At 51.4% G+C, this 24,535-nt stretch overlaps 1 protein-coding gene across 2 annotated transcripts in view; it reads left to right on the top strand.

Moving 5' to 3' along the window:
* The first annotated feature begins 316 nt into the window (after window positions 1-316).
* The window catches only part of SH3KBP1 (SH3 domain containing kinase binding protein 1), a 384,249-nt gene continuing 360,030 nt past the window's right edge, over window positions 317-24,535 (top strand). For both annotated transcript variants that reach the window (XM_062183964.1, XM_062183966.1), the window contains exon 1: window positions 317-390. In XM_062183964.1, the coding sequence (XP_062039948.1) occupies window positions 387-390 (4 nt within the window). In that variant the 5' untranslated portion in view covers window positions 317-386. The remainder of the gene's footprint in view (window positions 391-24,535) is intronic.

Below are 24,535 nucleotides of genomic sequence, written 5' to 3' on the forward strand. Positions count from 1 at the left end.
GAGGGGAGAGCGGGCGGCGCGGCCGCGGCTGCCGGGCGCTGGGCTGGGCGGCGCTTTTTTTTTTTTTTTTTTTTTTCGCAATTTCCACTCGCGGGGAGCAGGAAACCCGGCGCGGCCGGGCGCAGCGGGCCGCGATGCAGCAGCAGCAGCAGCAGGAGTCGCCCCGGGGCAGCAGCGGCAACAGCAGCAGAGGCAGCAGCGGGCGGCGCTGAGCCGCCGCCGCCGCCGCCGCCACTGCCGCCACCGAGGAAGAAGCCGGCCCAGCCGCCGCCGCGTCCCGACCCTCGCGCTCCGATCTCTGCGCCCCGACCCCCGGCGCCCCGATCCCCACGCTCGCCTCCGCCAACTTTCACGCTGCCTCGGCGGCCCGGCCCGCTTCGACGCCAATGGGTGAGTAGGGGCTGCCCGCGCCGGGCGCCCACCTCGATCGGGGGCGGCGCGCCCATCCCGGGACCGTGGAGCCGGGGAGGGCGCCCCGGGGACAGGGCCCGGGCGGGTGACGCCGCGGTGGGTGCCCTCGCCTGACTAGCGCACTCCCACTCACTCCCACTTGCGCCCGTGTCCCTGACGAGCCCGTGCGCGCGCCGACAGGAGCCCGCGGGGCCCTGGGCGGAGGATCGCGGGGGCAGCTCCCGGGCGGCTCGGGCTTAGGGATGCAGGGGGTGTGGTTGGCTTTTCGGGTGGGCGGGGAGAGTCTTGTCTTGGCCATTTTCTCACCCAAGCGCGTCCTCTGCGTTGCGGACGCAGGTACCCCGACCTAGTGGGCTCCGGCCCTGCGCGGGGCTCCCGGTGCCCGCCTGGCCCTGGGGGGGGGGGTTGGGGAGCCGGCACCTCTGGGGCTCCGGCGTCGCGGGGTGGGGGTGGCGGCTGGGTCTCTTTTGCTGGGGGCTGACGAGGATTGGAGGGGGGGTGGGGCGGGAAACGCCCCAGTATCCCGCCTGGCGCTGGTCCTTTGGTGACCCCTTTCCTCCTGACCCTGACCCCCTCTCTGCCTGCTTTCCTTCAGCCTGGCCAGCTCTCAGCTCCGGGATGCTCAAAGGCCACTTCCCGCCCCCCTCCTCTAAGTCTGCAGGATCCGGGAACTGGAAATGGTGGGCCAGTCCTTGATTCCCTGGGGAAACATCACTTCCAAGTAGGCAGCTAAACGTAGCCCCCCCCCCCCTGGGTTCCCACTTGCTGTTGACTCCATAGTACTGGAACCAGCACCCATCTGACCAGAGGATCCGACGCTCTATTGGGCGGAGGACTTGTGATCAGCTGGGCTGTCAAATGTTTGGTGTACCGTTTTTCATGCCTCCTGCAGATTATTTTCGGGTGTTTCTAGGCCAAGCATAGGAAGGCTGCAGATTATAACAGATCCCAATAAAGTGAGACCTTTGTGGGTTCAGTTACAGTAGTAGGATTTGGGTGCATGGAAAGTCAGTGGTAGGCGAGTGGTCATAGGATGCTCATGAAGACAGAAGCCTGCAAAAGGGGAGGCTTAACCCTGTCAGCTGTTGACAGGCAAAGTTAAAGTCTCGTTGGTGGTCATTTGTCAAAATGGTTTTCCGGAGTGCTGGTGATGTGATGGCCTCTCGCCTTAAATGTCACTTTTTCCACAGTGCCCTCCTCGGATCTCCGTGCCACCCGCAGTCTAAGTTAGTTCCTCTGCCCTTTCTCGTCTAGCAGCTTCTCCTTTTCCCCTAGCAGTCTAACATGGTTAACATTTTCCTCCCCCGCCTGTACACTCACTGACCACAGGGACAGTGCTGCGCTGCACCATTTTGCTCAGCACTGTTTTCTTTGGTGCCTGGCACTGAGCAGGCCCCAGACAAATACTTACTGAATGAATGAGGGCCACGAACACCTCCTGCTCTGGGGAAGACAAAGCAAGTTCGCCACCCCTTGTGTTGCTTTGGCCCCTGGTGAAATGGTACAGTTCCTTGACAAAGGTGCCTATTTTAAACCACACAGGTCATTTTTGCCATGGATTGATTTCCCCTGGGGTGACCAAGATTGCTGTTTACTCACCTCTTATTTTGGGTGGGTCACTGAGAGGGTGGGACACAAAGAGGAGGTTTGATGCAAATGTCTTCTCCCATGGCCAGCAGGTGGGAAGAAGGCTGTGTGCTGAATTCTGCTTTATATAGCTCAGTGCGAGGGGGGCATTGAGTCCCTGCTGGACGAGAAACAGACTTGTTTATCATACAGGTCTGAACTATTTGCATTTTCGGAGTCACCTAGGAAAATTAGAGAGTACATCTATGGTTTATTGTCTTTGGGGCTTGCTCGTTTTTATTGTAACCAGTGGTGGTGTGTGGGGGGAGGCAGAAACTGATTTTCATGAATTTCAGGAGTTAATACCTAGAGGTGATAAGATTAAAATGAATGTCTGCTTCACTGCAATGTTCAGGGTGAGATTGAGGGTGTTTGTGGCCGAATATCAGCTGCTCTTTCTGTGGGCATCTTTAGCATTCTTTGTGAATAGTACAGGTATTTAACAGGTGCTTCTGTGTCTCCCGACAGCACCAGGGTTCTATGTGCACACATAGAGGCCTGCCTCCTTTCTCTCTGCTCTGTTTTCAGGTTTATCCAGTGTGTCAATTTGATACATTTGTATTCTTACTTGGCCTGGTAATGGTTTTTCTGCTGACAGAATAACACAGTAAAACTGTGTCATGTAATCTTTGATTTGAACAAAAACTGAAAAGTATCAAAACTCTAACCCTGAACTGAAGTGGGCTGGTTTAAGTGGCATTTTATGAGAGCCCACCAGAATACGTCCTGTGAACTTGCTGGGAGATGCCTACGGTACCAGACACGGGGAAAGCCTCTTAGAATTACAAGTGCACAGATGACCCGAATCGGAGTAGTGAGGGATTTGCAAGCCTCGCAAATGACGTCTGCTGAAAGAATTCCTGAGTAACACCAAAGTTGGGCTGGTTTTTAGCAGCGAATTGTATGGGTGGTAGAATGCTTTGTGCCCAACCAGAGGTAAAATGAATGTAACCTGTTCGCTTCCACAAACGAGGCTTGAGTTGGTAAAGGAAGAAAAGGCCCCCATTTTACTGTGTGTGACCTTTACCCCTCATGTCCATCTTGGCATGAGCAAAACTCTCCTGTTGTCCTGGTTGCCCAGATCTTGGTAGTTTCTTCCTTACCCCTTCAGTTCTTTTTGCATTACTGACGTTCTCTCATCGACTCTTGTGTTTGTAATTGTTGTAAAGTGTGTCCCATACAGTGGTCAGCATTTGTCCATTTACCCATTCACCCAGTGTTTATTGACCCTCTGCTTTCTGCCAGGCACTGTAATAGGAACAGGTGCCCAGCACACATAGGCCTGCCAGCGTGGGCTTCCCGGGCTGGTGGAGGGCCCCCTGAATGTAGTGCTCCTGGCACACTCACATGTAACTAAAGGCCTGGACGGAGCTGTGAAAGAAGAGTAGAGAAGGGGGCCAGTGCTGTGGCACAGCAGGTTAAGCTATTGCCTGCAATGCCAGCATCCAATATGGGCCCTGGTTTGAGTCCTAGCTGCTCCGCTTCCCATCCAGCTCCCTGCTAATGCGCCTGGGAAAGGAGCAGAAGATGGCCCAAGTGCTTGGACCCCTGCCACCCATGTGGGAGACCTGGATGAAGCTCCTGGCTTTGGCCTGGCCCTGCCCTGGCAGTTGTGACCATTTGGGGAGTGACCCAGCAGATGGAAGATCTCTCCCTGTCTTTGTCTGTAACTCTGCCTTTCAAATAAGTAAAATAAGTCTGGTTTTTTTTTAAGAGTAGCGAAGGGAATCTGACTTAGGCTGGTGTGGGAAGGACGGTGCCTTTGAGGAGGTTGTGCTTAGCACAAATCTGAAGGTTGAGTATGAGCCAGCACTGCCCTCCAGCCACCCAGGAGCACCCAGGAGCACACCCAGAGCAGAACGAGCCCGCTTCGCTTCTCATCGCGTCAGGCCAAATGCACACCGTGGTAACCAAGGGGCCTCTCAGCGATGCTGTGGGAGTGAGGCTGACCTGGAGGCTTTGCCCCTAGGTGGGTAGTGCTGGGGAGCATTTATGGAAGCTGGGCGATGCTCGTGATGGGAGGCTGTGGGATGATTCTGCGCTTGGGGGTGTTGACAGATGCTCTCCCCAGGCAGGCAGATCACGGCCAGGCTGAAGCTGCGGCTGGTAAAGAAGCAACTGTCACTCGCGCCAGCCAGGACTGGGGCAGGGGTGGCCACATGAGTGGTTTGGACAAGGTTCATGCTTTGTCCATGATCAACCAGGATTACGGAGAGGTCTTGTTTGTGTGTTGTGCCATCCTGGGCACAGGGTGGCCGCTCCTGATGTGGACACCCTGGGCAGTTGTTTCTGTTCAACAGGGCACCCAGGCCCAGCTGTGAGTCCCCGGCCAGCTCCTGGGGGGTGGGGCTGCTTTTCTCTTTCTCTAAATTAAGTGACATGAGAAGGGGCAGGGAGCAGAAGGTGGTAGAGATGAGAATGGCTTTCTAGGTGTATTCTGGGGCCTTAATATGAGTCAGTCCTAGTTTCTGACTGTTGTTCAGCAATACGCAAAATGACAACTAAAATGCTCCACCAGGAGATGAGGTACAGAGTACCACGGAGCGAGCTGCTGGGAACCAAGAAGTCAGGCAGAAGGTAGTCCTTGAACCCTTACTGAGTTAGAGAAGGAGAGCCTGCCTCTGATACAGTGATGCGCAGTGTTTGTCCTTTCGGGATACACATTCTCCAGCCCCTCCCAGCAGAGCTCCTCAGTCAGGAGCTGTAGGGGTGGGGCCCAGCAATCTGCATATTAATGAGCCCTCCGTGGTGTGGTTCTGTAAGGTCCTTCCTTTACAGGTGAGAACCGGGGGTGCACACGTGCACGAGGCATTCAGAGCATGAACCAGGATGCTGTCAGAAGTGACACATGACCTTAGAGGAGGAGCAAAGTACCTGCCTAGTTCTAAACAAACCTCCCGTGGAGTTAAGACGCTACAGTGTTGCTTCTTTCTTGAGTCTATTTCAAGCCACACCGCCAACACCTGGGCCTTAGTGACATGAATCAGCCCGGCTCCGTGTTAGTAACCTGGACCCTTACCTAACTGCAGCCCTTGTCACCATCCTTTTCTCTCCATCTTCTTTAGAAAGGACTTAAAAAGAAAGATTTATTTATTTATTTGAAAGGTAAAGTTACAGAAAAGGAGAGAGATATAGAGAAATCTTCCAACCGCTGGTTCACCCTGCAAATGGCCACAATGGCCAGGGCTGGGCCAGGCTGAAGCCAGGAACCAAGAGCTTCATCAGGGTCTCCCACATGGGTGCAGGGGCCCAAGCACTTGGGCCATCTTGTGTTGCTTTCCCAGGCGCATTAGCAGGGAGCTGGATCGGAAGTGGAGCAGCCAGGACTGAATCTTAATCTGCTGTACCACAGTGTGGCCCCTAAAAAGAAAGGACTTTTAAAATACGTTGTTAATATTATTAGGATTTTTGATATTTTCATGATTTTTAGCCTGGTACTCATATTCGTTTCTGTTTGCTGCTCTAACAGACTATCACAAACTTGGTGCCTAGGGACATTGCATGTTTATTATTTGTCACTGGGCTAAAAATGAAGATATTGACAAGGCTGCATCCTCCTGGGGGCTCCGGGAGAGAATCCCTTGGCTCTTCTGGCTTTCCAAGGCTGCTCACATTCCTGTGGCCTCTTCCTCAGTCTTCAGGGCCAGCAATGGCTGGCGAGGTCTCTGTCGCATTACAGCACCCTGACCGCCCCACCCTTCTGCATAGAAGGACTCTTGTGATGATATTGGGCCCCCGGGAATCATTCAGGATAAGCTCTGCGTCTCGAGGTTAGCCTATTCGCAATCAGTGCCCCTTTGCCAGGGAACCTACCATGTCAGCAGGTTCTAGGCATTAGGGTGTGGCCATCTGGTGGGAGGGAGACATCATTGTGTCTATACACTGCCCTTTAGGACAGGTCTTTTCCCAGTTTCTTCTGGGTTACCAAGTGTCTCCTTGGAAAGATTGCATTTTTGGTTTTCAATTTAGATTTTAGAAGTTTCTTAATAAAGGCACCTGCTGTGGCTTGAATGAGTCCTCCCCAAAGCTCATGTGTGGGAAACTTAACCCCAGGTCTTTGGGAGCTTATTAGTATAATACGAGGTCGTGAGCAGGGGGCCCCACAATGACATTAGTCAGTGGCTTTCTGAGAAGAGCAAGAGAGAGCCAGGCTTGCACGCTAGCTGGCTCCTCATTCAGTGTCCTCCAGCCTGATATGACACAATAAGAAGCCCTCACTGGATACCAGCACTATGTTCTTGGACTTTCCAGACCCCAGAACCATGAGCCAAATAAACCTGTATTCTTTTTTTTTTAAGATTTATTTATTTGAAAATCAGAATTACACACAGTGAGAGGAGCAGCAGAGAGAGAGGTCTTCCATCTGCTGGTTCACTCCCCAACTGGCCGCAACAGATGGAGCTGCGCTGATCCGAAGCCAGAAGCCAGGAGCTTCTTCTGGGTCTCGCATGTGGGTGCAGGGGCCCAAGGACTTGGGCCATCCTCCATGGCTATCCCAGGCCACAGCAGAGAGCTGGATCAGAAGAGGAGCAGCCGGGACCAGAACCGGTGCTCATATGGGATGCTGCGCCTCAGGCCAAGGCGTTAACCCGCTGCGCCACAGCGCTGGCCCCAAACTTGCATTCTTTAGGAATTGCCGTGTCTCAGGTATTTTGTTATTGCAACAGAAAGCAGACTGAGATCCTACTTGGAAGTTAGACCTTGCCCTTATTTATCCTCTTCTCTTTCCTCTCCACTTACACTTGCTGGGACTGCTGGCCTCCGGCACTGTTCCTGCTGCGGTCACCCATCTCAGACAGGCGTCTTTGATGTAGCTGTGGCTTTGAGACTGTGCAGACTGTGGGCTTTTCTTGGCTTCTCGGCCACCCTATTTACTTCCAATTTCTGCTACTGCTCCCCTCTCCGTTGCTAGTTCTCCCTCTGTCCGCCTCTGGGACACTGGTATTCCTGGTCCTCTGGATGTTTAAAGTATGCCCTGAGTGATCTCTACCACTTGGCTGACTCCCGTGGCCCCTCTGATGATCTGGCCGCAGTCTTGGTCTCTGTCTTGAGCTGAGGCCCTATCCATGCCACAAGGGTGGGGACTTCAGTCGTGTGATTGTTGTGTCCCTGTGCCCAGCACATGCAAAGCCTGAAATTGCCGTTGGTTGAGCTGATTTTCCTTCGTAACCTCCCAGCTCACTTCCCCTACACATGCCTCAGACACCTCAAACGGAGTGTGTGGCACACTCAGCGTGGGACCCCTGCTGCACGAAGGCTGTCCTGCTTCTCTGACGGCCGAGTTTGCTGAGGGTGTCACCATCTTGGCTGCTGCTTCCATGGTTACTCTGCCATTTGCCTTGCTGCTGCTTTTTTCCCCTCTCTCAGCCCCTTTCAGCCTACGATCAAGCCCCAGATATTTCTGGAACTACCACTGTGTGGCTTTTTGCAAATGCTGCAGTCTGAATGCCTTAGCAAAACCTTCGCTCGTGCAGGCCTCTGAGCCTGCGACCCCCCCGCCAAGGGGGATGGGTGCCATCGTCTTCTGTCTGCATTGAGGCTGTAAGAACTCCCTGCAAAGCCAAGGGCTGCAAACAACACAGATGTGTCATGGTCCAGCTGTGGAGGTCACAAGTTCAAGGTGGGCTTTACTGCATTGGTGCCAAGGTGTCAGCAGGGCCGTGTCCCTCCTAGAGGCGTCCATCTCCTCTCCTTGTCCTGCTTCTAGAATCTGCTTGCGCTTCCTTGGCTCACGGCCGCATCGCTGCCGCCTCTGCGTCCGTCCTCACATCTCCTTCTGACTAACCCTGACGCTGGTGCCCGCCTTTTCCAGGGACTGTTGTGTCACATTGGTCCCACCTGGAGAACCTGGAAGACCCTCCTCTCCTCCAGAGCCTAAGCTTGATCATGCCCGCCAAGTCCCTTTTGCGATGTAAGGGGACGTATTCACAGGTTCCTGGATTAGGATAGAGATGTCATCTTTTGAAGCCTGCTCCAAAGGTTGCTGTCCCAACACCAGTTCATCTCGTAGGAAGTATGTTCACCTCTGACTGCATCGCCCCGACTCCATTGGCCTGACTTTTTAACTTGGGGAACAGTGGGTGCCATATGGCTGGTTTTTTTTTTTTTTAAGTTTTTAAGTGTTTTATTCAGTGAGAGAAATGCGCAGGAAAGGGAGGGCTTTAATTAGGGGAGAAAGAAGTCTGGAAGCTAAGTTGGGGTGGCACATGTAAACAAGGGAGTTTACTCACTGACCCTTTCACCCAAGTGCACTTACTGCTTGTGATTCTGTGAGGCTGTGGGCTGCCCGGAGTGTGTGTGCAGTGTCCTAAGGTCCCCTGGCCTGGGCAGGGTGTACTTAGCAGCTCTGTTTGCCAGCAGCTCATGCTGGCCCTTAGTCCCAGGGCCTCAACAGACACCTGCAAGTTTCAAGACAGAAAATTCTCCCTGGCCCTGGTCTCAGTCAGGGGCAGTTCTTCTCCCAGGAAGACCTTTGACGATGTCTGAAGGCCTTTTGGCTTGTCCCGGTGGGTCAGTCTATTGGCACGTAGTGGGCAGAGGCTGGGGACACTGCTAAACACCCTGCAGTACACAGGACCGTGCCCACAGCAGTAACCTGGCCCCGAATGTCAGCCACGCGGGGGGTGAGAGGCCTGCTCTGAGGGCTCCTTGGGGGCTAGTGAGTTAGCTCACTTGGTTGAAGCCCCGTCTCCTTCCTGCACTGACTTTATTCCGGAGCATGAGGTTTTCTTCCATAGCCACAGTCTTCATTTTATGAATGAACCTAGCAGTCACTGGAGAGCAGGACTCTTTCACTGTTTGGTTGCATCTAAAGTGTCTTTTTATTTTATTTTATTTTTTATTTATTTGACAGGTAGAGTTACAGACAGTGAGAGAGAGAGACAGAGAGAAAGGTTTTCCTTCCGTTGGTTCACCCCCCAAATGGCCGCTACGGCCAGCGGATTGCGCCGATCCGAAGCCAGGAGCCAGGCTCCCCCTCCCAGTCTCCCATGAGCGTGCAGGGCCAAAGCACCTGGGCCATCCTCCACTGCACTCCCGGGCCACAGCAGAGAGCTGGACTGGAAGAGGAGCAGCTGGGACTAGAACCCGGAGCCCATATGGGATGCTGGCGCCGCAGGCGGAGGATTAGCCAAGTGAGCCACGGCGCTGGGCCCCTCTAAAGTGTCTTAACACAACTGTCCCTTCTCTTTCTGCCAGGACCCGAGTCGTTCACTTGGGGAAAGGTGAGGCCTCGGAGGCCTAACCTTGTTCAAACTTGTTTCTCGCATTGCTCGCCTCCCCTAATGTTTGCCTTCTAGGGGGATGTATTTCTGTGCTGGATCCTTCTGCCAGTCACATGTCGGTCCCTGGAATCGAGTGAGGGAAGGGTCTTTGGCAGCCATGGCCCATGCCCTCAGAGGTGACACAGACTCTGAGAGGCAGAGTGACCGCTTTTTCATATGGAAAACCAGCCCTGCCCAACCTCTGCAGGTGCTTGGGAGCCGAGTTCCCACTCCCCCAGTGAGGCTGGTGCCACAGCTCTTTTCCTAGGAAGATTTTCTAGCAACTGATTTGAGATACAATTTACATACCGTACAGTATGCCCGTTTAAAGTGTGCAAGTCAATGGCTTTTGATAGATTACATTAATACTTTAAAAAATTATGTATGAAGTACATACATATGTAAAATTTTCCATTTTAGCCATTTATATATTAAGTATATATATAATTTTCCATGTTAGCCATTTTTAAGTGTACAGTTCAGTGATACTGAGTATATTCATAATGGTTAGCAGCCATCAGCACTTTCTAGGTCCAGACCATTCTTTTTTTTTAATTTTATTTGAGAGTTAGAGTTACAGATAGTGAGAGGGAGAGAGAGAAAGATCTTCCCTCCGCTGGTTCACCCTCCAAATGGCCGCACGGGCCGGAGCTGGGCCGATCTGAAGCCAGGAGCCAGGCTCCCCCTCCCGGTCTCCCACATGGGTGCAGGGGCCCAAGGACTTGGGCCATCCTTCACTGCCCTCCCAGGCCACAGCAGAAAGCTGGACCAGAAGTGGAGTAGCCGGGACTAGAACCGGCACCCACATGGGATGCCAACGACGCAGGCAGAGGATTAACGCATTGCGCCACGGCGCCAGCCCCTCAGACTATTCTTATCACCCCTCCCTGGTAAGTCTCTAACCTGAAGATCAGGGTCCCTGTCTCCTGGGGCGTCTTGGACGTGCCAGGTTATTTGGACAACACTGGGGAAGCACAGGAGTCCCAATAGAGTGTACAAAGGGCTATAGGAAAGGAGGGAGAATGGCTTTGTTGTTTTTCAAAGATGTTTTTCGTCTGTGTTTCCTTTGGGAGGCCCTTCTTTTTGCTCTCCCTCTTCAAATACCTTCTGCCCTGTGGGGAATTTTGCATTTCCTCTTACACCCCAGAACATTCCTGAGTTAGTTGCTTGGGTGACTTCCTTGGCAACGACTGAAACTCATTAAGAATGTTTGAGAGGCCCCTGTTGTGGGGCAGCTCTGCTTCCAATCCAGCTCCCTGCTAATGCGCTTGGGTAGGCAGCAGATGATGGCTCAAGTATTTGGGCCTCTGCTTAGCCACAGGGGAGACCACGATGGAGTTCCTGGCTCCTGGCTTCAGCCTGGCCCAGCTGCTGCTGCTGTTGAGGTCTTTAGGGAGTGAACCAATGGAAAGAAGATCTCTTTCTCTCTCTGTCTCTCCCCCACTCTTTGTAACTATGCCTTTCAAATAAATTTCATTTTAAAAAGACTGAATCGTGGGAGACAATACTGCAATGCCAAACAGATTTCTTGAATTCACACACAGAGGTTGATGGCAGTTCATGTTTGTCCCTTAAGTTCCTCTGCTGGCAAAGGTACCTGGCAACCTGATTGATTATGAGCACTTGGTTTTCAACTTGGTTGTTATTTTATAGGTAGATATCTTATGGTCCATTCTGTAATTTTCATTAGAGGACACTTAAGGAAAATTGCAGCTTGTGGATCTTAGCTCAGCGATAAACTGTGTTTGTATTTAACCTTATAAAGAAAAAGCACTGATAACGAAAATCCTGTGATAGTTGTCATAGCTGAACTGCATTCATTTGGCAAGAAAAGCCTTCTAGCGGCCAGAGAAGGGGTGAGGGCACCAGAGGAGGGGGGGGGTCTATCCCAAAGTGAGGGACAGAATGACGAGGTAAAAAGTGCGATCTGGTTGCTATCTCTGTTTCTTCCTGTCTTGGATTAAGTACCATAAATAGCTCAAAGCTCATTAATTACTTATTTTGCATAACAAATTCAAGGGCCTAAGTGCCCAAGTACAATATGTATAGACAGTTTAAATTGCTATCTCCTTAAACTTCACCTTCTTACCAGTCGGTATGCAAACACCAGCTCTTGTGGGTTTTTTTTTCTGGACTGTTCTAGACTTGGGAGACTTGGGGCCAAGTTCTAGGTCTGTTCCTCTGGGGCTGCACCAGTTTTAGCCATCACATGCCACCTCCCTGTGTGAAAAGTCTTTAATTAGCTTAGCGTCCTGTCTAATTATTCCAAGCGGTTCTTATTTTCATGCCTGGAACTAGGTGGAGGGGCTCGACCCTTGATTGGGATGAAGACTGGAGAGGCTTCCCTTACTTTGCTCTCCGCTCCCCTTAGCCAGCTTCTCCTTGGCGCTCTTGTTTTCTTCACTGGACTGTTCTGGAAGCTTCCTGCTCCTTGATGGTTTTACATGCTAGCTTCTGCATGAAATTCCTTTGACATGAAGCGCTTGGTAAATGGGCTTTGCCTTTCTCCTTTTTTGATCATTAGAACAGGACAGCAACACAAAACCTCCCTCACAACCTGAGCTAAGTGGGACAGCTTTTAACCACATATCCAGTGATTTCTCTCTGCCCCTCCGTTCTCAGTGAACTATTAAGAGGGAGAACAGAGGTGTCAACCCAAAGATAGTCTGTCCATGAGCTCATTGGTGCTACCTAAGGCAGCTTGGGCAAAGTATCTGTTAATTGCTGGTGATTTTTAGCTTAATTGTTACCTTTGACTGTCAGAAAACAAATGAAAGGAAAATACTTGGGTATGGGGTGGGTAGTAGGGGGAACGGGGGTGGGCGGGTGTCACCAGTTAAAGACAGCATTTGAAAGCAGGAAGCTGTTGGCTTGGCAAGGCAACTACAGCTGCCAGCTTGAGGAATTTTTCAATTTGTTTTGAAAGTTAAATTGTGGGAATAGGTTCTATGTCCACATGACTCTGAGTTCAACAGTGACAGAGTTCAGAAAGCCTCCTGGCCCCCACTGCCCTGGCCGTCCAGGGCCCTTCCCCATAGGCGCGTGTCCAGTTTTTGTTTGGGAGAGATTTCCTATGGAGGCCTGCAGCTAGTTGTCGTTCCCCTTCTCCACGCCGGCATTCGTTGATGATGGGGGAGCTTCTGTCTGCTGGGGACTGTGCCTGCTGACCTGCACTGGAACTCTCTGCCTGCCCCCCCCCCCCCTGTGCTGGAGGGACAGGTGGTGCCGGAGGGATCTCTGGGAGACTTCCAGTGTACTCCTGAGTCTCAGTGATCTGGGCCCTTGGCTGATAGAAACTTTGTCCGTGCTTAGCTGCCTTAGGAACTGGCTTCTCACTCTCCCGTCTGCAGGAGAAGGAAGCCAAGCAGTGCCCAGGAGCTGGAACAGGGGCTGTCTATCTTGGGTCCGCCAGGGCAACCTAAGGGTGCCCGGGAGGGACTGGAGGCAGGGATGGGCCAGCAGCCTAGCGTGCCTCCTTGCCCTGTCCCCAGTCTCGTTCCTAGGCAGCTGTTTGCCTGCACACGCCACACAGTTGGCACACCCCAACTTCCCCTGAGTGAGACTCCAGGCCCACGACCCCATACCTAGGTGGTGGCTCCGGGCCACACCCGGGGGCAGGGCAGTGCTCAGTTGAAGCCTTCTTGTACGTGTGTTTAGAGGTGCTGCTGGGACAGAGAGATGACCCGGGTGAAGCCCTGCCCTTGGGGCCATTCCTGGGACAGACGCTTTACTTGGAAGCTGCCAGCAGGAATGCCCCCGAGGTGTCCCTCGTGGAGGGCAGTGGTGTGAGCTGCTGCCACCCCGGGGTTCCTTCCCTGGTTCCGAGACAGGGGTCACTTTTGCCCTTGGAGACCCTCAGTTGGGTCACTGAGGCGGTGGCCTGTCCAGTGCCACCCAGGGGTCCTTGGGCTCTGTGATGACAGCATGCCATGAGGGAAGGGTGCAGCTTGATGTGTCTAGCTCTTTTAGGGACCCTGTGGCTTTTGAAGTAGAGGAAGAGATGAAGGCATTGTGACAAATAGCCCTGCAGGGACGCTGGCTCTGGGAAGGCCCGGGGCTCCCCCTCTCATGTTGCCGGGCTGTCTGCCTCTTTCCCCTTCCTTTTCTCCCCTTCCTGCCCTTGCCCCGCCCCCCGCCCCCCCTACTCCCACAGCCTCCTTCCCCATCATCAGTCCCACACTCCCCCCACCCTCCTTCCCTCTTACCCTCTCCCCTCCTCTGTCCCTCGCACTTACACCCCCATGCCCTGCACCCTCTCTTCCCTCCCACCCCCTCCCCACAACTTCTCTTTCCCCCTCCCTAAGTTTTCCCTCCCTCCCAGCCCCTCCCTCATCTTGAAGCCATGCTGTCCACCCCTCCTCTCTTATTGGCCCACACCCTTCCTCCACCTCCTCCTCTTCCACACTTCTCCCTCTTCCCCTCTTCCCCCCACACCTCCCCCTGCACTCCCCCAGTCCCTTCTGTTCCCCGCCCCCAGTCCCTCCACCTCTAGTTCCTCTTCTGTATCTTGTCACCCCCAGCCCTCCCTCCCTTTTTGTCTCTCTCTCCTCTTTGCTTCCCCTGCCCCAGCTGCTCCCTCTGAACCCCTCATTGGTCCTTGGCCCCTCCTCCCTCAGCTCACACCCCACCCCACTTCTTCCTTGAGCCCCTCCCGTGGAGCGCCGCCCCTGTCTCACATTTTCCGCTGTCATCCCCTCCCTGCTGCTTTACTCAGTGCACAGCCCGCTGGAGGCCAAGATGGCCACATGAGGACACCGCGAGGACCCATGGGGTGCCGCTGGGGGAGAGGAGGCTACTGGGCAGGGATTTGTCCCGTGGGGCTCCTGCTGTCCCAGAGGGCGGGAAGAGGCTGGGACAGAGGGCAGTGGCACCAGGGGACCCTCCCCAGCCCACAGCAGGCCCTGGTCCCTTCAGGAACAAGAGAATGAAATTGACCAGCCATACAGTACCTTCATACAACTGCTCTCAGTATGTTTGAGTATGTTTCTTTGTAGGCTTTTCATAGTATACTTGTGGGTGTAAGTAAACAAACATATGTAATTGTATGTCCTTCCCTCCCCCCTCCCCCAACTTCATGGTTATCTCTAAAGCCAGTGGATTTTTGTAGGGGAATGTTTGAGTTCATGCCTCTGACTTCATGGAACCATTTCTGTCATGTGTGTGGTTAGGCTGCTTCCATAATCTTAAAAGTAAAGGTGGGCGCCGGTGCTGTGGCGTAGCGGGTAAAGCCACTGCCTGCAGTGTCAGCATCCCATATGGGTGCGGGTTCAACTCCCAGCTGCTCCACTTCTGATCCAGCTCTCTGCTATGGCCTGGGAAAGCAGTAGAAGAGGGCCCAAGTCCTTGGGCCCCTGCACCCATGTGGGAAACCTGGAAGAAGCTCCTGGCTCCTGGCTTTGGATTGGCGCATCTCTGGCCATTGTGGCCAATTGGGGAGTGAACCAGTGGATGGAAGACCTCCCTCTCTCCCTCTCTCTCCCCCCCCCCTCTGTGTGTGTGTGTCTGTCTCCTCTCTCTGTGTAACTCTGACTTTCAAATAAATAAAAAAAAAGTAAGGGTGTGGTAGACATACAGGTATTTCTTCTCTGTCCCATAAGGAAATCAAGTTGTAGGTAGGGCGTGGTGTTTAGATCCATTCTTTGTTTCCACAGATCCCAGATGACTGGAATGGCCCAGGGTGATGAGAGAGGAGGACAGAAGTCTAGTGTACACTGGCAGGGGCTTGCCCCTTGTACCTGCTTTCTGGGTTTTTGTTTTTGTTTGTTTTTTTAACTGGTAAGCATGCTAGCAGAGTTTATTGAAGAGAAATAATGAAGAGGGTTCACCTGACAGACCAGGCAGGCGTCTCAGTAAAGAGCTGAGTGGTGCTTTCAGTTTTATATTTCAAGTTTAGTTCATGTGGCTTCTCGTTCCCTCTGTATGTGCTTTGCATGTGCACGTGCGTGTGTGTGAGAGAGAGAAGTGTGTAACAGATAGAGAAAGCGTGTGCAAGAGAGCGAGCGAGCCCACTCCACACCTCTAAAGTGAACTGCATGGGGGCCTTTTGTGTTGAGCAGCCAGTGGGGCCCTATTCCATTGCGCCATTTTGGCTGACAGTCCCTGGTCTCGAGTTCTGGTGTGAGGGAGGGGTGCACAGCAAAAGGTGAAGCCCTTGGGAGTTTGGTTGTTTCCTCCTTCCTTCATGTCCCCTTCTCTCACCACCTGGCTGCCATTTAAAGGAATTTGCTTTCCCAGAACCATAAGGACAACTGGGTGTCCTGAAGTGACTTCCTATTTGGCCGAGATATGGGCCCAAGTCCTGTACTGACAAGGGAAAGGTCATGGCCATAGTAATCTTGTGGTTTTGTGTCCACATACACTCCCTAAACAATATGTTTATACAAAGCACCTTCAGAAAGCTCACAGAAAAATGCATGTTATGAAGAAACTATGCATGTGTTTCAAGTTTTTTTTGCATCAAAATAAACTTACCTTTTCATTCCATTTTTTTAAAGATTTATTCTATTTATTTGAAAGTTGGAGTTACAGAGAGAGGTAAAGACAGAGAGGTCTTCCATCCGCTGGTTCACTCCCCAAATGGCCACAATGGCCAGAGCTGTGCTGATCCGAAGCCAGGAGCCAGGAGCTTCTTCCAGGTCTCCCATGCGGGTGCAGGGGCACAAGCACTTGGGCCATCTTCTACTGCTTTCCCAGGCCATAGCAGAGAGCTGGATCAGAAGAGGAGCAGCTGGGACTAGAACCAGTGCCCATATGAGATGCCGGTGCTTCAGGCCAGGGCTTTAACCCACATTGCCACAGCACTGGTCCCCCGTTTTTCTTATGGGCTTTTGGAAGTCCCCTCATCGTTTCAGAGGCATTAGTAGGTACCGGTGGCAAAAACCTCAGGATGCAGGCTGAACGAAGCATCTTGAAGCCTTGCCTTTAGGAAGTAGCACTTTCCTCAGTGCCCACTGTGTGTGTTTACTCGTCAGCCACCAGGTGCTTGCCTACTGTCAGCTCATGTACTTGGCAAAAAAGCCTAGTGAATGTTTATGACACCTTATAGAAGGCAGTGGTAGCTAATACAAAGGGACTTCAAAAAATTCATGAAAATAGAATTTAAAATGAAGTTTATTTTGATACAAATCAAAATTTGAGACTAGGCATAGTTTTTTCTCATTTGCATTTTTCATGAATCTTTTGAAGACCCCTTATGTGTATCGTGGACTTTCTCCCATTGTTACATGTTCATACTGTGGACATAGCCTGAATCAAATTTGTAGGGCAAACAAAACAGTTGATTCAATACTGCTGAACATTGGGATCGAGTTCCGTTCAATTCTGCAAGTGTCTATTGAGTGCCTGCTAAGTGTAAGATCTGATGACCAGAGTAATTCACAGATGTCTCAAGTTTTACTCAGTGAAACACTTTACTGACTTTGGTTTCCCTAATTGAGAGCAGACAGTGATGTGGTCATTTCATGAAGCACACAGTGGAATACGCAGAGAAACCCAGGCGTGTGTGTTTGAACAAGTTCTGTTGAGGTGGAAGGCAAGGCAGTCCTTTTAGGAACACGCATCACGTGTTGGAAGCTAGCTTTCTGAGCTTTACCCGTGTCTGGGCTGGCTCTGAAGCTCCTAACTGGCAGTTTAGGGAGAGACAAAATAGAGCACAGGTTTTCAGTGAGTAATGCTGAGGTTACCCTTGCAAGGGAGAAATTGCCCAAGCAACTCTGTTTTGCCTGACACTTTTTGATGTCTACTAACTTATTTATTTTTATTGTGATTAAAATATATGTAATATGAAATTTACCATTTTAAGCATTTACAATTTTTAATTTAATTTTTTATATTAGAGAGAGGGAGAGAGAGAGAGAAGGAATGAATCATCCATCCACTGATTGACTTTTCATATGCCTGCAGTAGTTAGGGCTGGGCGAGGCTGAAGCCAAGGGCCTGAAATTCAAGTTACGGGGGCCCCAAGTGCTTGAGTCATCATGTGTGCCTCCCAGGATCCCCATTAGTAGGAAGCTGTAGTTGCCAGTGGAGCTGGAAGCCAAACCCAGAGATATGGGCATTCCAAGCAGCTTCTTCTTCTTCTTCTTCTTCTTCTTTTTTTTTTTTTTTGACAGGCAGAGTTAGACAGTGAGAGAGAGAGAGAGAAAGGTCTTCCTTTGGTTCACCCTCCAATGGCCGCTGCAGCCGGTGCACCGCACTGATCCAAAGGCAGGAGCCAGGTGCTTCTCCTGGTCTCCCATGCGGGTGCAGGGCCCAAGCACTTGGGCCATCCTCCACTGCACTCCCGGACCACAGCAGAGAGCTGGCCTGGAAGAGGAGCAGCCGGGACAGAATCCGGTGCCCCGACCGGGACTAGAACCCTGTGTGTCGGCGCTGCTAGGTGGAGGATTAGCCTAGTGAGCCACGGGGCCGGCTCCAAGCAGCTTCTTAACTGCTGTGCCAAACAGTCACCCCCTGTAGCCACTTTTTAGTGTAGGTTGCAGTGGCATTACCGTTGGTGTGCACCAACACCACCGTCCAGCTACAGATCCTTTTCCTCCTCCCGTGCTGAGCTCCCTGCCGATTCCTGGCAAGCACCATTCTGTTTCTGCCTGGGAGAATTTGACGACTCTAAGTGCCTGCCATAGGTGCAGTCGTGCACTGTTTCCCCTTTGTGACTGGCTTATTTCTTTGAGCATACTGTCAGCAAGGCTCATTCATATTGCAGCATGTGTCAGCGTGCCATTCTTTTTTAATTGCCTCAAACTTTTAAATAATAACGCTACTTGGAAAATACAGGCATTTAACTAGATATAAGGTACTTTTGCTTTTAGCTGATTTGCAAGTACAAACCTGAAATGAATTCACAAATTAAGTATAAATTGACTCATTAAGGTTCAGATCAGCACTAATAGGAGACAGTATGATGTGCTTTGCTGGTTACGCTGCAGGGCACACACTGCTTGTTGTTCTGTAGTCTTTTTTTACAGTTTTTATTTAGTTCTTTTCGTTTTGTATCTGAAGGGCAGAGAGGCAGAGATGAAGACGAGGACAGAGAAAAATCTTCCATCTGCTGGTTCACTTCCTAGATGCCCACAACAGCAGGGGCTGGGCCAGGCTGAAGCCAGGAGCCAGGAACTCTGTTCAGGTCTCCCACGTGGATGGCAGGGGCCCAAGGACTTGAGCCATCACCTGCTGCCTCCCGAAATACACCTGAGCAGGAATGCTCGATCAGAAAGCAGAGGAGGGAGGGGCCGGCGCTGTGGAGTAGCAGGTAAAGCCGGCGCTGGTTCAGTCCCGGCTGCTCCACTTCTGATCCCGCTCTCTGCTCTGGCCTGGGAAAGCAGTGGAGGATGACCCAAGTCCTTGGGCCCCTGCACCCACTGGGAGACCTGGAGGAAGCTCCATGCTCCTGACTTCAGATAGGCATAGCTCTGGCCATTGCGGCCAGTTGGGCAGTGAACCAGCAAATAGAAGACTCTCTCTCTCTGCCTCTCCTCTCTCTGTATTACTCTTTCAAATAAATAAATAAATAAATAAATCTTAAAAAAACAAAAAAGGAAAGTGGAGGAGCCAGGACTCAACCCAGGCACTCTGATATGGGATGTGGGCGTCTCAAGCGCCTACTTCAGCCCCTGGGCCAACGCTTGCTCTGAGGTGTAGTCTTGTGTGATCACTTGGTTCTTCCATCTCTTTTCTTTCTTCAGACCACCACGTGTGAACCTTGCCTCACATAGTTTTGTTGGGGGGCTTTTTATGTGGTGCTGGGTGTTAAGAGAGTTCTGAAAGTTGATATGATATTTGCTGTCATGTGTACAGCATCGGGCATCCTTATCAAATGTACAGCTGTGACTCCAGCCCTTGCTGTAAGACCTCAAACATGGTGCACCCCATCTGTATCCCCTGTCTCCCTCTCCTAGAGGAATCCACTACCATAAGTCTTTTAAAAATCATCTTTCTCTTATTTTTTTTTATAAAGATTTATTTATTTGAAAGGGGTAGAAGGGAGAGAGAGAGAGAGAGAGAGAGAGAGAGAGAGATATCTTCCATCCTCTGGTTCACTTCACAGATGGCCACCTTGGCCAGGGCTGCACCAGGCCGAAGCTAGGAGCTTCTTCCAGGTCTCCCACATGGGTGATAGTGGATCATACACTTGGGCCATCTTCAGCTGCTTTTCCCGGGCCATCAGCAGGACGCTGGATCGGAAGTGGAGCAGCTGGGGCACGAACTGGCACCCATATGGGATACTGGTGTCGCAGGCAGTGGCTTAACCTGCTATTGCCATAACGCTGGCTTCAATATTTATTAATTTTAAAGAAAAAAATTTTATTGTTTCTGTATTTGCATCTTAAAAACGTATTGTCTGCTTTTGCTTGTTTTCAGTTTTAAAAATTGGGATTGAAGCTAAACAGAGACTCGTGACTTCCTTGTCATCTCAAATTTGGCAGTTTACTTACTGTCCTATCCTGGTGGTATTCCATCATCCGAATGTGTCACCGTGTCTTTGTCCTTTCTCCTGCTGATGGACTTTTCTGTGCTCCCAGTTTTTTGTTATTATAAATGGCCTTCTATTTCCATTCTAGTAAATATGTATAGCAAAGAGTGGTTTTGTAGGGTTTTAAGTTGCTGAATTTCCAAAGTGGTTATACCAGCATATGTTCCCAGCAAGTGAATGAATGAACAAATTCATGAATGAAGATGCTAACACTTTCGTGTAAGGAGACAGTGTCTGAATATTCAGCGTTAGAAGTGCATGCCTAATTAATTTTCCAAATGTGTGTTCCCAGAGTGTAAACATTTCTGTTGCTCCCTGTTCCTGCCCATGTTTGATATCCCAGATGCACTGGGGCATAGGCTGAACTCCTGTCACAGAGACCCTGAGGGGCACACCTGTCTCTACCTCCCAGGCTCCTGCCTGCTCACCACTGGACTGTTCACGGTGGGCAAATTGCTTTGTTCTGTAAGGTTGTCAGGCATCAGGGTCCCTCTCGTTGGCATGGTTGCAGCTGGTTCACAGCACCAAGTCCACCTTCTAGTTACATGGGAGGAAGTGGAGGCCAAGCAGCTTCCCCTTGTTAAGGATGTGACCTGGAAACTGCTTACGTCACTTCCACCCACAGCCATGGCAAGACCTCAGCTACAGACTCGCCCTTCACTGCAGACAAGGCTGGGGAAATGTCTTCTCCAGCTAGGCAGTCACGTGTTCAACAAGACCTGGGGCGTGGTTTCCTATTCTTGCCGTGGCAAGTTATTACGAGCTTCATGGCTTAGAACACACATCCACTGGTTTATAGACGTGCACAGTGGCTTGGCGGCACTGAGTGCCTTTTCAGCTTCTAGAGGCCGCCTGCCTGCCTTGGCCCATGGCCCCTTCACTGCGTCACTCTGTCCTCTGCTTCTTCGATCACATTGCCTTTTCTGGCTCGTCTGCTTCCCTCTGCCAGTATTTGAAGAACCCTTGATTACGCTGGGCCCAGCTGGCTCACCCAGGGCTTTCCCCCATCTCAGCATTCTTGCCTTAATCCCATCTGTAGCCCCTTTTGCCATGACAGGCAGAATATTCACCAGGTTCCAAGAATTGGGCCATGGTCATGTTTGGCAGGGGCGTTGGTCTGTCACTGGGGGGGCTGCTGAGGAAGGAAGGGTTCTATTTCTAAAAAGAGGAAGGAGATAACGCTACTGGAGATAGCTATCAGTTTCTTCTGTATCATATGACTGCATTTTTGCCAGCCTCATGGTTGTGGATGTATTTTAAGACTATTAGGTTGTCAGAGCTAGCGAACTTGCTGAAGACAGGACTTTGTTTTCTGATACTTTGTGAATCTCATGGTTCAAATGCCTTAATAAACGCAAAAACGAACTCTATTTCTGAGCCCACATCCTTTTTCGGGAGTGATGATTTCATAACCATTCTTTTGGTGAAGGGCGTGTCCAACCTGTTTTGCTTGAAGATTCCTCATGGGAGCTACTGGAGCCACTAGCATTGCTAGGATTAAATGACATGGTCTACATTCAGGTCCTGTTATGTAGTAGGGGCACATATGCGCACAGATACACAAGAATAGCAAAAGCCCACACTGTCATGCTGTGGCCAGAACCCCCTTGTGCGATACACCCATATCTTGGGTTTCGGGCACACGGTAGGTGAACTAAGTGGCCTCGCCTTTCCGAAGCCCTTTTGGCCTTCTGTAGGCGGTGGGGGGGGGGGGGGAGGTTTTGAGGTCTGAGTGCTGTGGACTGAATGTCTGCATCACTGCCCCCATTGATTCAGATGTTGAAGTCCCAGTGCTCAGTGTGGTGTTGTTGGCGCTGGGCCCTTGCGGTAATTACAGGTTAGAACTCCTTTAGACAGCTGGATTTAGAAATAGGGGTTTTTTCCTACTATCGGTTGCTTCCTTCTGATACTTTGTCAAATTTCTGTGTGCCGACTTTGGTATGTGAAGTGGGAAACACTGTCCGTGGTGATGACCTCGGAGTCCACAGGGGCAGCAGCAGCAGAACTCATCAGTTCATTGCCAACCCTCTCCTGGGCACCTTCCCATGGCCTCCGTGGGCTCAGTCAAGTCCCTACCTAGTCTCTTCCCTCTTCATCGTCCTGGCCCTGTCTTGGGAAATCTTGGCTCTCAGCCTGGAACTGATGAATTCTTGCTTAGGAGGTGGAAGAGAACAGCACTCTTGACTGAAATAAGTCATGCATGCCGCAGTTTCCATTTCACCTTCCTGGGGCTTATAAACAGGAGGGAACCACCAATCGGGGGTGAGTTATTTATTTGTGAAGGGGGATTGCGAGACGTCTTCGTTTGCTTTGTTTTACTTGCTCTGCTGGAAAATGCAAGGCAATCCCATTTGTTGCATCCAGATGTCATTCCGTCTTCCCTTTGCACCCTCCCTTCCGATCCCTCACCCTGATGCCCGATGAAGCACAGGGGAGGGTCACTGCTTGAGGAGGAGGTCTGTGTGGATTCGGGAAGCCGCAGCAGGGACCGCAAGGACCCCACAGATCACGCTCCATGGACATGAGTTCCCCCACGCTCAGGCCAAGTGGTCCGGACCATGTGAGAAACCTGCCTGAAGTCTTCCCTGCCATTGGCCCTGTCATGTTGTAAGGTGTCTTTGCACATTTTGGACGTACTTCTCTCTCTCTTTAAGATTTATTTATTTATTGGAGAGGTAGAGTTATAGACAGAGGGAGAGACAGAGAGAAAGGTCTTCCTTCCATTGGTTCACTCCCCAAATGGCCGCAACGGCTGGAGCTGGGCCAATCCAAAGCCAGGAGCCAGGAGATTCTTCCTGGTCTCCCACGTGGGTGCAGGGACCCAAGGACTTGGGCCATCTTCTACTGCTTTCCCAAGCCACAGCGGAGAGCTGGATTGGAAGTGGAGCAGCTGGGAGTAGAACCAGCACCCACATGGGATGCCGGCGCCACAGGTGGAAGATTACCCACTGTGCTACTGCGTCGGCCCCGGACATAGTTCTCTCTTGAAAGATGTAAAGGGGGGCCTGCGCTGTGGCATAGTGGGCTGAACGTCTGCCTGCGTTGCTGGCATTGCATGTGGCACCCCTTCTGGTCTCTGCTGCTCCTCTTCCTATCCAGCTCTCTGCTATGGCCTGGGAAAGCAGTAGAAGATGGCCCAAGTCCTTAGGCCCCTGCACCTGTGTGGGAGATCTGGAAGAAACTCCTGGTTCCTGGCTTGGGATCGGCATAGCTCTGGCCATTGCAGCCAACTGGGGAGTGAACCAGCGGGTGGAAGACCTCTGTCTTTGTCTTTCCCTCCCTCTGTCTGTGACTCTGCCTCCCAAATAAATAAATTAAATCTAAAAAAAAAATTGGTAAAATGATTAGCGATGCTGTCCATAGGAAAGTTTGGGCGGCGCGACAGCGTTAGTGTGTGGGCTTTTGTGTACATGAGAGGATCTTCCTGTGGCCCTTGAGTGGTCATTAACAGGAGTTTCTTTTGTGTGGAGCGTGCCAAGAGAAGACCAGATAGGCCCTGTGTGAACGAGTGCTCTGTGGCTCTGTTGCCAGGGCAGCGGGCCGGTGTGCTTGTGCCAGCGTCTCCTCCGAAGTGTCCCCGCCATGGCTCCAGCACGGAAGAAGTCTTCAACTGTCTCTTTCTCAGTTGTGGTCAGCTTTCAGGCTTGCCACACTTCCTCCTGAGTATGTAACGAAGCGCGTCCGAGCATCCGAGCACCCTGTGTGGTGCAGAGCAGATGCGCAATGAGGGACCCAGAGGGAAGTATTCCGCCCCCCCCCCCCCCCCCGCCATGTCTGGTGTTTCTCTTATTTTCCCCCTGTGTTGTGCTCTCCACTTCAGCCTCAGCCAGTCCTCAGTGTTTTGCTCCAGGACGCTTTCCTTTCTCCCTAGGGAGCAGTCCTCTAGCAAATGCCCTCTTGCAAAAACCAGAAAGTCTACGATATTATGAATTGGCATCACTTGGCTTAGTATCTGGACTGCTGCTGCCGGCTAAGAGATTGCAGCACTGTGGTGGGTTCCACCCTTTGGAAGCCACTGGGCCGACCAGGGTGCTGGCTGTCTGCTTTGGTCTGTGTGCGTACGCTCGTTTGGTACCCAGTGCACTTAGCACAGACAGTTCAATATGTTAATGCTCTCGTGCTTCGGAGAATTGTAGGGACTGTATGCTCCTCCACAGGCAACCGAGATTTGCTACAAAGCAGAGCTTAAATGGCCCCGCTGTTCTGACATGGGGAATCATTGCCTTGTATTTGAGGTTGACTTTTGTTAGCCCTAACTACTTCCTTGCCCAGGCGATAGGAATCACTGCCGAGACCTGTGTGAGCTGGACCCTGTTAGGGTTTCAGCCTTCCCCCCTAGCTGGTTGGAAGCAGAAGCCGAAGCTGTTGAATATGGATGCTGATCTCAAAGTGGTTTCCCTCTATTGAAGAGGATTCTCTCTGTGGCTTTATGAAAAACACAAGAAAGGAGTGGCATTTGGCTCTCTTGAGAATTTATGGCACTGGCCAAAGAAATAACCAGAAGAACAGACTGGAATAAAAAGGCTTTGGGATCATTGAATAAGACCAGTGAGGCTCAGACCCACTGTGGGCTTTGGGTGGTCTGGAATGGAAAGCACCGTCACCATATTTAGCTGCAGGTTGATACAGTCAGTGATAAGTGAGAACAGGCTCATCTTCCATTGCTCATTTCATAAGTAATAATCTCATTTTACTATCCCCATTCTTGCCCACCTTCAGTTACAGAAATAACTCTGAGTGGGTTTTCTTTTTAAAGATCTGTGTC

The sequence above is a fragment of the Lepus europaeus genome, chromosome X (genome assembly GCF_033115175.1).
Source record: "Lepus europaeus isolate LE1 chromosome X, mLepTim1.pri, whole genome shotgun sequence".
Lineage (NCBI taxonomy): Eukaryota > Metazoa > Chordata > Mammalia > Lagomorpha > Leporidae > Lepus > Lepus europaeus.